Genomic DNA, 15,648 nt, shown 5'->3' on the forward strand with positions numbered 1-15,648 from the left:
AGGACCTGCAATAGGCAAAGTCAAGGTTTTGGATGCGATGGAGACTTTGCTTCACAGGCAGTTGTTCAGACTTGGCATGCGGAATAATGGCTTGGTCTATTTTGCAGGCAAAGGGACAAAACAAAAGGATGTTGGATTTGGGAACAAGGCTACTAAAACATGTAGCAAGTGATGTGTATAAAGCTTCCTAAGGGTGGCCTCGCTTGATGCAAGCTGTTGGAGATGGAGTGCTTCTTCTCTAGTAGTAGTAATAGTGGTCTAAGTGGTGTCGAGTGTCTTTGTTTGGTCATGTTCCTGTTTATTTTGCTAAGACTTGAGTAACTCCCCTCTCCTGCTCTTGTTTTGCACGTGTGCTGTCTCAGAGTTTGGGAGTTTGGCTGTGGTTCTGCTTGTAGCTCGTACTATTGGTTTCCCTTAATGGAAATAGAAAGGGGAAGCCTTTCTTTTCTTAAAAAAAGCATTCCCCAAAAATCATAAGTCAATAATGCTAATTTACAAAACATTTCTTACTTTTTTGTGAGAAAAAACATTTCCTACTTGTGTAAACTGGAAACAGAGCAAGACTCCGTGTGGAGCTTCACCCTATGCCGTCACTGGATCAATGGACATGCCATCCTTCACCATTGCAACGCTCGGCTTAGGAGCAGGAGCGCTTGCTGCCGAGACCTCGCTGTCCCTCCCCTTGTCCCGGCTGCTGCTCGTGTACGTGCCGGTGCCGCTCGACAACGCCCAGCCGCTGGAGCTGCCGCCGCTCGACACGTAGTGGAACGGGTTCACCGGCGGCACGATGGCCATCTCCCCCTCCAGCATCCGCACCACGCTGCTCATCGTCGGCCGCGCCGACGGCTGGAATTGGACGCACCATAGCGCCACCTTACACATGGTCTCCGCCTTCTCCCGGTCAGCCTCCCCGATGCCGGCGGCCGCAGACACGATGCACTCCATGTCCCCTTGCTCGTACTTGTCCCACACCCACTTGGGGAACCACTCGCGGCTCTCGTCCTCCAGCCGGGCGTCGTAATTCCGGCGCTGCCCTAGGATCTCAAACAGCACCATGCCGAAGCTGTAAACGTCGCACTTCTCTGTCGTCGGCAGCGCCATCCACAGCTCCGGCGCGGCGTACCCCGGCGTCCCGCGCCCGCCGCCCGTGAGCGACGACATGTGCGTGTTCTCGCGCTCGCCCAGCCGGGCCAGCCCGAAGTCGGCCACCTTGGGGGTGAAGTCGGCGGTGAGGAGGATGTTGGGCGGCTTGATGTCGTAGTGCACGATCCTGTGCTGGCACTCCTCGTGCAGATACCGGATCCCCTTGGCCGTGCCGACGGCGATGTTGTGCAGCGTCCGCCACTCGAGCCTCTCCCTCCTCTCCTCCCCGCCGTCGCTGTCGCCGTCGACTTCCCCGTCGCGGTAGAGGTACTTCTCCAGCGATCCGTTCTCGAGGTACTCGTAGACGAGCGCCTTGGTGTCCGGGTCGAAGCAGAAGCCGTAGAGCCTGACGAGGTGCACGTGGTAGGTCCGGCCGATGGTACCGATCTCCGCCATGAACCCCTCCTGCACCTTCTTGTTCATGGACACCTTGAGAACCTTCACCGCCACGGGCAGCCCGTTGGGAAGCTCCCCCTTGTAGACCACCCCGAAGCCGCCGGAGCCGAGCTCGGTGGAGTAGTTCCCGGTGCACGACGCCAGCTGCCCGGAGCTGAATCGCATCGGCTTCTCGTTCAAGATCTCGTGGAGAAACTTCTCCACCGGACCGATCTCGATGACCACGTCGTCCACGCCGGCGCCGTCGTCCGGGGCTGCTCGCCGGTCCCGGTTCCTCCTACTTATCTCCTCCATGATCTTGGTCACGATCTTCTTGTGCATTTTCTTCCTCACGTGGCGGCATCGCCTGATCACGGCCATCGTTATGAACACCGCCACGGTCGCACAGACGGCCGATACTGGATGAATCGAGGCAAGAACACGAGTTAGCCGAAGAAAAACTGATTAAGGACCAGACAATTAAAATCTACTCATTCTGTCAGGTGCATGTGTATGCATGTTAATTACCAGTTGCAGTGACAGCCGCCGACATGCCTGACATGCCGCCAAGCTCTCAACGCCTTCTTGCTTCCTGCATTACGAGTTCATGACATTGGTCAGACAAGGGTTGATAATCATTCTACTCTCTAGTACTCCTCCCTAATAAAATGGCTCAGCGGGAAGATAGTGATAATGCTGGCAAGGGACTGATTGATTCGACAGGTAAAGTTGACGAAACTGAAGCGTGCTTGGACTTGTAAACGGTATCTGCGTCATGGCATATGTCAGACGATTAAGAAAGAAGAAGGCAGGGCGCTGATTGATATGTTGAGTATATTGATTATAAGGAAAGATAGGATAGCGTAGGATATTATTCTGTCTTGTCTTGTACTTAAAGTAGATCATTGTACTCCTATATATATGCCTGCGAGGCTCAAGCAATACATCAAACTATTCCACCAATTCTTCTCTCCCTTCTAACATGGTATCAGCCTAATCTCGATCCAAAACCCTAGCCATCGCTGCCGCTTCCGCACCGCGCCGCCCCCGGGGCGGTCGATCTTCATGATCGTCACCGGGGGCTACGCGACCCGTATCTAGGGTTCGTCCGCTGATCTGGTCGATCGGCTACCCTAAAGAGTCTTTTTCTCGATCCATTGATTGAGGTTTTTCTCTCTCACTGATCAATTAATCGGTGTTTTTTTTTGGTTTTTTGATCTATGATCGGTTTGCATCGTCCGCCGCCATTTGTCGTCTACAACACGTGCCTACTCCGTCGCCATCTTCATCAGGCATCGACGCCGCTGCCACGTCCAACGCTTCAGCGGCAGCCGGGCGCACCTTCCTGCGCTGGCCCGTCGTCGCAAGCGGTGAGGCCTGTGGCCGCACTCACGTCCCGCGCGGACGTGGACGGACGCTCGCGTGACCGCGTGCTGTGCCTGCACTCTCCAATGACTCACGGTGTACATGATGGCTCACGCATTGCGTGCATGCGTTTGTTTGCATCTATTTCGTTTTATGTGGGCTTTGCAGGATACATGAAGATCACCGTCTAAGTTTACACGTTTCTACACCGATCGAGCAACGGCTTGTCGCCACGTCGCCCCGTCAGGTCGCAGGCCATCGCCTTGTGGTTCTTCCCGTGGTTGCACTGATCCGCGCCGCCGCTGCGTCGTCCCTTCGGGCCGTAGCGTCACGGCACGTGGTCCCCGCCACCACTCTGAGGCCGTTCCCGTGGTTGCACCAACCCGCGCGCTGCCGCTGGGTCGCCCCTTCGGGTAATAGTGCCGCAGCCCGCGGTCAACCGCCGCCCCAAGGCAGTTCGCTCTAGGCCATCCCCGAGGCTGCACCGACCTCGCGCTGCCGCTACGCCACCCCGTCGGGCCGTAGCGAGCGTGGCGCGCGGTCCCTGCAACCGCCCTGAGGTCTTCCCCACCGTCGCCCCGACCTGCGCGCTGCCGTTGTGTCGCCCCTTCGGGCCGCAACGTCGCGGCGCGCGGTCCACTCCGTCCTCCCCGCGCGTCGACTTCTACGTGGTATGCGTCGCGCCGCCTCCCTAGACGCGGGAACGCCACTGTCCGCGCCGGTCCTCGTCACGCTGTCTGGTTCTTCCTCGCCTACTTCGAGCATCGTTGCCGTGCTTCTGACCTAGCCGCCGCCGCCGCCTCCTCAGGCCGCCGCCGCCGCTCTTTTTCCCAGTCCACGGCGACTACCTCGACACCGGCCACCCTGACTCGACATCGACCACGGCGTCCCTCGCACGGCTACCTCAACAACGGCTACACCACCCTATGCTCTCGGCTACATCGACATCGGCACAAAGGACTACCGCCTTACTTGAGCAACCTCGATGGTTTTCACTCCAGCCACAACTTCCGCGATGCATCGACCGTTACGACTGTGGGGGGTGTCCGTCAGCTTGCCTCCGGATTCTTCTTCAGTCTCACCGTCTGCGTCGCTACCGTTGTGACTGCGGGGGGATGTTGAGTATATTGATTCTAAAGAAAGATAGGATAGCGTAGGATATTATTCTGTCTTGCCTTGTACTCCAAATATATCATTATACTCCTATATATATATATGCCCGCGAGGCTCAAGCAATACATTAAACTATTCCACCAATTCCTATCTCCCTTCTAACAGATACGCACCCAACCAACCATTGCTCTCCGCTTGCATAGTCGGTTTGACGATTCCATCGTTTGACTAGAGCGGGTTTTACTTGCCCTAGTTTAGCCTTATCGTGGACAGGTGGACTGTAGCTACTCTTTTTATTCACTTATTATGCCCCAAAATAATACAGGAGACGGGGAGAGAGATCCAATAATTTCGTTTCACAAAATCTCCTGAATCGATCAAAGTTACAAGCACCGAGCACCCACCCCATCAACTGCTCAAACAGAAAGGAATCTATTCTAGACACCAAGGATGATCCGCGGATGCAAATTCAGAAAACCATAGCGGTTGCAAGAACAACTGACCGAATCAGAAGATCAAGCTTCAGCCGCTTAGCGGTTGCAGATTCAGAGAAGCGTAGATCAGTTCGATTGAGCAACAGAAACTGACCGTAGGATAGCACATAGCAGTTGCAGTGGCAAGATAATTGCATGAAGTCAGAGCAACTTACTTTGAGTCAGTGTCTTCTTTCCGCTCGATCCTCTTAGTGCACCCAGCGCTGCTGCTGCTGCTGCTTTCTAATAAAAATGAGGGTAAAGTGCACCGCGCCCACGCGCGCGCTTAATTAGCACAGACGAATCTCACTGAGCGCAGCAAAGCATCGCTCTGATATAAGAAGACGATCGTAGAGGAGAGGCCGAGTGAGCCGGGGTCGGGGTGGGTGTGTGCATGTATGCATGTAGATGCAGGAGGAAGGAAGGAAGGAAGGAAGGAGATGAGTAGGCGCGCTCAGCCGGCAGCCGTGCTTGACTGCTCCAGCAAATAAGTAGAGTAGCTAGCTGACCAGAGGCGTTGGAGCAGGCGAGCGGAGGTGCCTCAGTTGCCTGCAGGCGCGTTTGCTGCTTTGCGGCGTCTCTCGTCTGAATCGTCATCTCATCTGCCACGTTGTGAGTTGTGACGGCGACGCCCGGCCCGCGCGTCCTCTGCAGCTTCCGCCGGTCGTGCTGCCGACTTGTGCTCTGCTATCTCGGCCTGGCCGGCCCAAGTCATGGCCCACTCCCAGTGTGGTGAATGAATCATACAGTTTGACAAAGTCCTCAGGGACACGTCTCCAACCGTGTAGTATTACTTGTCGTTATTATTACGTCGCACATGCTATTACTGGGAGAAAACTCACCAGACCTAAGTTACCCGGATACTTCTGGGACGTATCGGATACTCTGATACGTTTGGATACTTCTCAAAACGTATCAAACACGTATCCCCTATTTTCTGGTTTTCAAATAAATAAATAAGTTCGGATAATTTGGGGATACCTGTGGGATACCTCATGGACACGGGAAAAGGAAAAACCTATCTATCCATACCCACGACAGCCACCTTCATTTTTTCGCCTCATTCTTCCCCCACCTTACGTGCCAAAATGTGACCGATCCTACCTTCGGCAGCTTCAAATTGAAGTTGCAGCAGCCAACAACTGAAGAGAACTAGGATCATATTTATGGTGTATTTTCCACGTTCCTATCACCTTATTAGTATTCTTAAACTGTCATATTTTCATATAATTATTATTTTCTATATAATTTTTTGTATGATTATATATATACAAATGTATCCTTATATCCATGTTTTCAAAAAATTGGCGCACCCTGTATCACGGTGTCCATATCCGTATCCGTATCCGTGCAACTTAGCACCAGATTAAGGGTCTAAATGCGGTTTTTCATTATAGACATAAATATGGCAAGTAGTCAAAATACTCAAAACTGAGCATATAACAGGCTTGAGAAAGGTACTGGATTGATCTTCAGCATAAACAGTTACTTTCTTGATCAATTGTCTTTCATTCCAAGACTCACAAAATTTATTCTTGTAATTATTTTATATCGTGGATAAAGTTTTTCCTTCTCAATTATGTACCCATTTTTTCTTATTAAAAGAGGGGCCAATCCTCCGAATTTCTATCATGCCCCGTTTGGATGTATGTATTGAAGCCCCCGAATCGAAATTGGTATTAGGCCTTTCCAATACAGTTGTTTGAATGATCTTTGAACTGTGACACACGGAAACTAATCTCAGTACCAACCGGTATTGAGCAACACTGGCACCTTCACGAAACAAATGGGACCCTCACGCTTTGTATTCCTCTAAAATCACCCTATCTTCTCAACTCCACAAAACATACCGCTTCGGCCACGAAAAGGAAGAAAGTAGGCGGCAGGAGGATAAGGAGGCGATGACCACGGTGAAGGCAACTAGTTAAATTTTTGTCTGCCTATTGTGTAGATTACTGAGGTGTCCATAGACCACCTCTCACTACATCTCTTGTATCAACTAGTTAATTTTGTGTCCACGTTTGTGCAGATTACTGAGGTGTTCGTTGATCTGCAGAATTAATATTGCTGTCATGTGAACATTTTTACTGCTATATAATCATCCAATTACAATCCTACTTTGTGCAGATTTTGTTCCGGGACACATTGATTAATTATAATTCATGAAACTATGCAATTTTAGAGTTTGTCATCCAAACAGGATTTGGTATTGAAACCTCACTTTGATTTCATTACCAAATTGAACAACCAAACTGTTGGGAAACGTAACATGCAATTTTAAAAAAAAATTCTACGCTCACGCAAGATCTATCTAGGAGATGCATAGTAATGAGAGGAGGAGAGTGTGTCCACGTACCCTTGTAGACCGAAAGCAGAAGTGTTTAACAACGCGGTTGATGTAGTTGAACTTCTTCTCGTTCCGACCGATCAAGCACCGAACGTACGGCACCTCCGAGTTCTGTACGCGTTCAGCTCGATGATGTCCCTCAAACTCTTGATCCAGCAAAGTGTCGAGGGAGAGTTCCGTCGGCACGACGGCGTGGTGACGGTGATGGTGAGGTGATCCGCGCAGGACTTCACCTAAGCACTACGTAAATATGACCGGAGGCGTAAACTATGGAGGAGGCGCCGCACACGGCTAACAATGTTTATTGTGTGTTCTAGCGGTGCCCCCCCCCCCTCATATATATAGTTTGGAGGGGAGGAGAGGCAGCCAAGGGGGCGCCCCAAGTAGTAGGAATCCTACTTGGGGTCCTCCCAATTCGGCTTCCCCCTTTCCTATTCCTATTCGGAGTAAGAAGAAGAGGGGGAAGGGGGAATCCTATTCCCTTTTCCTTTCCTCCTTCCCCTTTTTACTTCAATTTGGCCAGCCCATATGAGGGAGGGAGGGAGGGGGGACGTATCAGCGCAGTAGGTTGAGGGGTAACTAATTATGGTTCCGGTCAAGGTGAAGATAACCCGAACAAACCCCTCAAAAGATTGTTTTCCATAGTAACAAGTGAAAATAAATTTCAGCACGTAGTAATATTTTTTTCTTACCAATTTCCACTTACTAAGAGCGCTTCACTCCACGGCAACGACGCCAGAAAAGCCTTGATGACCCACAAGTATAAGGGATCAATCATAGTCCTTTCAATAAGTAAGGGTGTTAAACCCAACGAGGAGTAGAAGAAAATGACAAGTGGTTTTCAGCAAGGTATTCTCTGTCAGCACTGAAATTATAAGTAACGAGTAGTTTGATAGCAAGATAATTTTTGACGAGCAAGTAACGATAATAGTAACAAAAGTGCAGCAAGGTAGCCCAATCGTTTTGAGTCAAAGGACATGCCAAAACGGTCTCTTATGATAAGCAAAGCATTTTTGAGGGTACACGAGAATTTTATCTAGTCACTTTGATCATGTTGGTTTGATTTGTGTTCGCTACTTTGATAATTTGATATGTGGGTGGACCGGTGCTTAGGTGTTGTTCTTACTTGAATAAACCTCCTACTTATTATTAACCCTCTCGCAAGCATCCGCAACTACGAGAAAAATATTAAGAATAAATTCTAACCATAGCATTCAACTTTTGGATCCAAATCAGCCCCTTACGGAATAGCACATAAACTAGGGTTTAACCTTCTGTCACTCTCGCAACCCATCATCTAATAACTACTCCACAATGCATTCCCTTAGGCCCAAATATGGTGAAGTGTCATCTAGTCGACCTTCACATGACACCACTAAGGGAATCACAACATACATACCATCAAAATATCGAACACATATAAAATTCACATGATTACTTGCAACATGATTTCTCCCGTGACCCCAAGAACAAAAGTAACTACTCACAAATGATAATCATGCTCAAGATCAGAGGGATATTAAATACCATAATAGATCTGAACATATAATCTTCCACCAAATAAATCATATAGTAATCAACTACAAGATGTGATCAACACTACTAGTCACCCACAAGTACCAATCTATAGTTCTGGTACAAAGATTGAACACAAGAGATGAACTAGGCTTTGAGAGGAGATGGTGTTGTTGAAGATGTTGATGGAGATTTCCCTCCCCAAGATGAGAGAGTTGCTGGTGATGATGATGACGATGATTTCCCCCCTCCGGGAGGGAAGTTCCCCCGGCGGAATCGCTCCGCCGGAGGGCAAAAGTGCTCCTGCCCAAGTTCCGCCTCGAGACGGCGGCGCTTCGTCCTGAAAGTCCTCCCCTTATTTTTTCTAGGTCAAAATGACTTATATACCAGAAGAGGGGCACCAAAGGTGGGCTTGGCTGAGCAAAACCCACCAGGACACACCCTGGTGTCTTGTGATCACCAAGTGCCCCCCCTCCGGTAGTTATTTACTCCAGTATTTCTTATATATTTCATAAAAAATCTCCGCAAAGTTTCAGCTCATTTGAAGTTGTGTATAATAGGTAGCCCGACGTAGCTTTTTCAGGTCCAGATTTCCAGCTGCCGGAATTCTCCTTCTTTCTGTGAACCTAGCATATTATGAGAGAAAAAGCATTAGAATTACTCCAAAAAGCATTATTATGCATAAAAACAATATAAATAACAGTAGGTAAACATGATGCAAAATGGAGGTGTCAACCAACACCATCCTTTTGTCATTCTTTGGAAACTTCTAATCCGGTTTCCAAAGTAGTTAGTAAGTGTAGTCGTAGAATCTAAGCTAAAAGCACATTTCCACCAGCAATCTCCAAACTAAATTAGAAGTGAAGCACTGGGGAATCAAATGATTTATGGTTTCATCCTTACCACAAAAAAAATACACATTTTACTTCTAAACCGTCCTCACCTAAGGAGAGTACCCTTAGTGAGAATATTTTTTTCAAAGGTTGTTGCTTGTTTGGTCGTTCGATCATAGGGCCGTAGTACGCCATTCCCAACGAGGAGCGCCTTTATTTCCGTATTGAACTTCGCTGGCAGTGGCGGGGCTAGGAGAGAATCACGGGGGCAAGGAGATAATATAGATGTTTGAGGGGGGGGATGGAAAATGAATGCAATCTTCTTAATCTATGCCTTTCTTTTTATTTTCCTTCACTAAATATCCAAGGGCTAGGGGGCGACACCTCCCTCAGTAGTGCATGTAGCTCCACCACTGTCGCTAGGAAGAAAAAGTTCGACAGTGTCCTTGTCGAACAACCTCGTTTCTCGCTTTTTTCGATTGACTCATGTGACTCTACAGAATTCCTCATTGAGGATTGTTCTAGCCATCTCCACAAGGGTCCATCCGGTTCTTCCTCAAATGGTTGCATCAATCTTTATCAAAGTTTTAGCCATAAGCCAAAGGAAAACTTTGACCTTAGCAGGTATATTGACCTTTCAAAGAAAGTTTTTAGGAAATTTGCATTATATTCAATTAGTTTTCTTTATAGAGACTTGACAAAAAATTCATCAGTTGTCAGCATCCATTTGATTTTATCCTTACCAAAGCCCATTTCAACCTCCTAACATCTGCTATGCTTTAAACTATTCCAAAGATCCAAAGACTCCCCGTGAAGAGTTCTTTTGATTCTGAACCCACCCCAGCCTTTTTGTATGGCTTCAACAACCGTTATATCATGATCAAAACTCAACAAATGTAGTCTGGGTAAGCTAGTTTCAAGGGTTTATCATCTACCCACCATCTTCCCAAAATCTTGTATTATGACCATCCCCCAAACTTTTTTTGCAGAATTGATAAAACACATCTTTTACTTTGAGAATGCTAGCCCAAAATTGTGGATCTCCCACTTTGGGTTTTGCTCTAGAAATACACTATCAGGAACATATTTATTCAGCAGGACAGATTGCTGAAGTCCAGATACAGTTTCCAAATTTCAAAACGCTAACAAGGCTTTATTCATGAGTTCCAAATTAAGAATCCCTAGTCCACCTTTATGCCTAGGTTTATGATACCCTTGGAGATCCGGTTGGGATAGCAGAGCGTTCTAGTGCCTTTTCCCATGGAGTCACACTGATTTATTGAACCCACGAGAAGATGTGTACTACGACAAATGCTCTGACTAGTTATTGCTAGTAAATTAAATTCTAGTTATTCAACTGGACCTTTAACAACCTTTTTGGGTGTAAACACTAGTATTAAAACATGGATGAGTAAGAGGTCTTACTCTCACAATCTTATATTTGTGCGTGGGATCTCATCGAGATAATCAACTTACCTTGAGAAGACAACCACTATGATGTGCTTGTGACACGATGAGGGGGGGGGGGGGGGGTTCAAAGTACGTCCTGATCGGTGCGCGACTTGCATCAAGAGTCAGTTGTCCAACCGATGGCACTTACCGTCGCGCGGGATTACCTCGGTTACTAAGAATAAACATTCAGACAAAAGCATTGGGCGTTTAATGACTACACCGCATTTGTTGCCACGGAATAGCATACCAGCCCCTTCTCTCACTATTGTTCGGGATAGCATTCCACGTCCTCCTCGCCCTTATATCTTCTCCTTGATCGATCTACGACTTTCTGGGTACCCGCAGGACCTTAGAATGAGAAAAAAAACAAGGGACAATTCCGTTGCCATCGTACACATACAAATACCGTCAAATACACAAAGTCATTCCAACGACCCCTTGCACAAATACAATGGGCAAACAGAGTGGGAAGAGAATCCATAGGCAAAGGTAAGGAATGATATGATGTGATTGAGATTGTGTATATACAACTACATGAGTCTATTCGTTGTTTGTTTGGAATGGATTTTTTCTATTAGTGGTTTATTTTTATTTTGTTATTTGCTCTGTAAGTTTTCTTTTCTATAAACATGGAGGCAGGGTTGGTTTGGAAATAAATTAACGAGTGTTATCGCGTGGTTTGGATTTTTTTTTGTTGATTGCTTGGAAGAGATATCTTTACACAGAAACCATGAGGTAGAGGTCGGTGTGGAAAAGTAATAATGAGGGTTATTGTGTACTTTGAAAAGAAAATGGCGCGTATGGCATATATCAATGGGAGTGATGGAAGAGAAATGAATAAACTACTCCCTCTGTAAACTCATATAAGAGCGTTTAGATCACTATTTTAGTGATCTAAATGCTCTTATATTAGTTTACGGAGGAAGTATCTTTTAATAGTAGAGATATGCAATTGTCATATTATGAGCTAAATCGTCGTGTGCTAGATTAAAATTGTAAGTCTACAATGCTACTCCCTTCGTTTCTAAATATTTGTTTTTCTAGAGATTTCAACAAGTGACTACATATGAAGCAAAATGAGTGAATCTACACTCTAAAATATGTCTACATACATCTTTATATTATAGTCCATCTGTAATGTTTAGAAAAACAAATATTTGAGAACGGAAGAAGTATTTACAAAACATTTCCTACATGTAAACTGGAAACAAAGCAAGCCTCCGTGTGGAGCTCCACGCGTGACTACAAATGGACAAAACCCCTATGTCGTCACTGGCTCAGTGGACTTGACACCTTTCACCATTTCATCTGTCGGCTTACGAGGAGTGCTTGCTGCCGAGACCTTGTTGTCCCATCCCGTATCACGGCTGCTGCTCGTGAACGTGCCGGTGCCGGTGCCGCTCGACAGCGCCCAGCTGCTGGAGCTGCCGCCGCCCGACACGTAGTGGAACGGGTTCACTGGCGGCACGATGGCCATCTCCCCCTCCAGCATCCGCACCACGCTGCTCATGGTCGGCCGCGCCGACGGCTGGAACTGCACGCACCACAGCGCCACCTTGCACATGGTCTCCGCCTTCTCCCGGTCCGCCTCCCCGACGCCGGCGGCCGCGGACACGATGGACTCCATGTCCCCCTGCTCGTACTTGTCCCACACCCACTTGGGGAACCACTCGCGGCTCTCGTCCTCCAGCTGGGCGTCGTAGTTCCGGCGCCGCCCCAGGATCTCGAACAGCACCATGCCGAAGCTGTACACGTCGCACTTCTCCGTCGTGGTCAGCGCCATCCACAGCTCCGGCGCAGCGTATCCTGGCGTCCCGCGCCCGCCGCCCGTCAGCGACGACATGTGCGGGTTCTCGCGCTCGCCCAGCCTGGCCAGCCCGAAGTCCGCCACCTTGGGCGTGAAGTCGGCGGTGAGGAGGATGTTGGCCGGCTTGATGTCGTAGTGCACGATCCTCTGCTGACACTCCTCGTGGAGGTATCTTATCCCCTTGGCCGTGCCGATGGCGATGCTGTGCAGCGTCCGCCACTCGAGCGTCTCCTTTCTCCCGCCCTCGCCGGCGCCTTCCCCGTCGCGGTAGAGGTACTTCTCCAGCGAGCCGTTCTCGAGGTACTCGTAGACGAGCGCCTTGGTGTTGGGGTCGAAGCAGAAGCCGTAGAGCCTGACGAGGTGCACGTGGTAGGTCCGGCCGATGGTGCCGATCTCCGCCATGAACCCCTCCTGCACCTTCTTGTTCATGGACACCTTGAGCACCTTCACCGCCACCGGCAGCCCGTTAGGGAGCTCCCCCTTGTAGACCACCCCGAAGCCGCCGGAGCCGAGCTCGGTGGAGTAGTCCCCGGTGCACGACGCCAGCTGCTCCGAGCTGAACCTCATCGGCTTCTCGTTGAGGATCTCGTGGAGGAACTTCTCCACGGGACCGATCTCGATCACCACATCGTTCACGGCAGCGCATGCTTCCAGCTCTCGGTTCCTTCTGTTGACCTCGTCGGAGATCTTGGCCATGAACTTCTTGTAAACTTTCCACCTCCAACGGCGGCATCCTCTGATCATCACGATGGTTATCACTACTGCCACGGTCGCACAGACTGCCGATACTGGATAAGACAAGAACTGAGTTAGCTGGTGGAAAACTAATCAAGGAACAAACCCAGCAATTTAATCTGCTTATTATCATCTAAAAACGACCTGCTTAATTACTCTGTCAGCCAGGTGTAGATGTATCTTACTTACCAGTTGCAGTGACAGCGGCCGACATGTCTGCGTTGCCCAAGCTCTCAAGGCCTTCTTAGTTCACTTCTGCAATGTATCTGACATTAGTCAGACAAGCTAGCATAGGAATCCTAGGAGTCTAATTAACAATTTTTTCTTGTAGAAAAGGAGGATAGCCCCCGGCATGTGCATCATTACGACGCACACAGCCAACTAATTAACAAGCTTAGTGGAGAGTTAGCGGTAATGCTGGCTACTTTTTCTTGCAGGGGAGTGATAATGCTGGCTACTGACAAGTAAGTTTTTTTTTTGCGGCATACTGACAAGTAAGTTTATAGGTAACTGATTGCCGTAGAGCGTGCTTGGACTTGTACACTGTCTCTGCGTCATGGCATATGTCAGACGATTAAGAAAGAAGGGTGCAGGGCACTGATTGATACTCCTGCTATGCAACCAACCATTGCTCTCCGCTTGTGCACTCGGTTTGACATTTTGGCTACACTAGTTTAGCTCAGACTCGTAAACTGTGGATGGTGGATACTCATCTTTATGCCTAGAAACAAAATGGGCGAGCTAGACATCGAATCCCACTTCAAATAATACCCTGAATTGATCAAACCGCCACCCGCGGACGCTCATTTCAAAAGGACTCTCAGACCGTCAGACGCAAAACACTGGTCCGCAGTTTCAAATTCAGAGATCATAGCAGTTTTAATAAGAAGAACAAAACGACTGAAGCGGACGGTTAGGGTTCAGAAACTTAGCGGCGGCAAAAGCAAAAGTGCAAATTCAGATGACCATAGAACAGGAACACAAACAGTACACACTGAAGAGGGAAAACTGAAAGATACGAAGGCAGAGTAGAGCAACTTACTTGTGTCAGTATCTTCTTTCTCAGTTGCTGCCTGATCTTCCTCCCGCTTTACTGCCGACGAACCTTGGCGCAGCTAAAGCATCGGTCTGATATAGAGCGATCAGAGGGGTCTCGCTCTGCTGTGTCGGGGCGTCTCTGACCGGGCGAGGCGGAGCAGGTGCGCGTGCCAGAGTGCGACCCGCGGAGGAGGAAGGAGGCGCGTGAAAGAGCGCGCGCGCGCGGCCGTCCTTGACTGGCCAAGCGAATCAGTGACGAAGGTTCGAGCTACCGTCAGTTGTCTGCCGGTGTTTCCTGCTGCTGCCACTGCGTGGTTGTGGTTGTGGTACTGGCATCTGTCATCTGAACCATCTGGTTCTGATGGCGACGCCGGCGCTTCGTCGGGAGCTTCCGGTCCTGGCCGAGGAACGGACGGCGACGTGTGAGCTCTGCTCTGGTGGTCCAATGGTGAGGTTGCGACTTGCGAGTGCTGCAGTCTGAGGGACGGAGGAGAGAGCGCATACTTTTCCTCTCCGGCATCTCTCTCTCTCTCTCTATCGCTCCCTCAGTAGACTTTTTCCTCGGAAAGAACAGAACGGGAAGAGTGCATTTGATTTGGAAAGGTGGACCCTAAAATGCACGAGTTTGACTCAACTTTCATCGTGTACTACGGATAGCCCGTTCGCGATGCGATGGGAATTGATTGATGAAAATTTGAGTTATAATAACAACATGAGAACTAAAATGAAAAATCCATATGACTTACTCCATATATCAAAAATATTTTCATCTTTTTGACCTTTTGTTATAATTACAAGTATTTCTTTTGTGTATAGGGTGTGTGAGGGAGTCCTGAATTATGGGGTCCTCGGACTGCCGGACTATATACTTTGATCGGACTGTTGGACTATGAAGATACAAGATTGAAGACTTTGTCCCGTGTCGGGATGGGACTCTTCTTTGGCAATTCGGATATGTAGATCTTCTTTCTTATAACCGACTCTGTGTAACCCTAATCCTCTCCGGTGTCTATATAAACCAGGGGGTTTAGTCCGTAGGACAACAACAATCATAATCATAGGCTAGCTTCTAGGGTTTAGCCTCTACGATCTCATGGTAGATCAACTCTTGTAATACTCATATCATCAAGATCAATCAAGCAGGAAGTAGGGTATTACCTCCATTGAGAGGGCCCGAACCTGGGTAAACATTGTGTCCCCCGCCTCCTATTACCATCCGCCTTAAACGCACAGTTCCGGACCCCTACCCGAGATCCGACGGTTTTGACACCGAAATTGGTGCTTTCATTGAGAGTTTCACTGTGTCGTCACCATAAGGCTTGATGGCTCATTCGATCATCGGCAACTATGCGATCCAGGGTGAGGTTTTTCTCCCCGGACAGATCTTCGTATTCGGCGGCTTCGCACTGCGGGCCAACTCACTTGGCCATATGGAGAAGATCGAGAGCTACG

At 48.7% G+C, this 15,648-nt stretch overlaps 2 protein-coding genes across 2 annotated transcripts; both read right to left on the reverse strand.

Annotated features, from left to right (window-relative positions):
- Positions 1-471: 471 nt before the first annotated feature.
- LOC147987057 (G-type lectin S-receptor-like serine/threonine-protein kinase SD2-5) lies at positions 472-5,010 on the reverse strand. The gene is made up of 3 exons (XM_087545075.1): positions 4,646-5,010; positions 2,047-2,110; positions 472-1,937 (listed from the first exon to the last, which is right to left on the reverse strand). Exons 2-3 carry the CDS (start codon positions 2,078-2,080, stop codon positions 583-585), a joined length of 1,389 nt encoding a protein of 462 aa, XP_087401201.1. The 5' UTR covers positions 2,081-2,110; positions 4,646-5,010; the 3' UTR covers positions 472-582.
- Positions 5,011-11,633: 6,623 nt separating this feature from the next.
- Positions 11,634-14,677, reverse strand: LOC125530413 (G-type lectin S-receptor-like serine/threonine-protein kinase SD2-5). The gene is made up of 3 exons (XM_048694814.2): positions 14,201-14,677; positions 13,348-13,413; positions 11,634-13,211 (listed from the first exon to the last, which is right to left on the reverse strand). Exons 2-3 carry the CDS (start codon positions 13,370-13,372, stop codon positions 11,878-11,880), a joined length of 1,359 nt encoding a protein of 452 aa, XP_048550771.2. The 5' UTR covers positions 13,373-13,413; positions 14,201-14,677; the 3' UTR covers positions 11,634-11,877.
- Positions 14,678-15,648: the final 971 nt, after the last annotated feature.

Source organism: Triticum urartu, chromosome 2A (assembly GCF_056163025.1).
Source record: "Triticum urartu cultivar PI428250 chromosome 2A, HENAU_Tu73, whole genome shotgun sequence".
Lineage (NCBI taxonomy): Eukaryota > Viridiplantae > Streptophyta > Magnoliopsida > Poales > Poaceae > Triticum > Triticum urartu.

Coding starts and splice junctions, on each gene's coding strand:
- LOC147987057 (XM_087545075.1), bottom strand. CDS start 2,080: ATGTCAGGCATGTCGGCGGCTGTCACTGCAACTG. Junction 1,938..2,046: donor GGCGGCTGTCACTGCAACTG/GTAATTAACATG, acceptor CGATTCATCCAG/TATCGGCCGTCTGTGCGACC.
- LOC125530413 (XM_048694814.2), bottom strand. CDS start 13,372: ATGTCGGCCGCTGTCACTGCAACTG. Junction 13,212..13,347: donor GGCCGCTGTCACTGCAACTG/GTAAGTAAGATA, acceptor TGTCTTATCCAG/TATCGGCAGTCTGTGCGACC.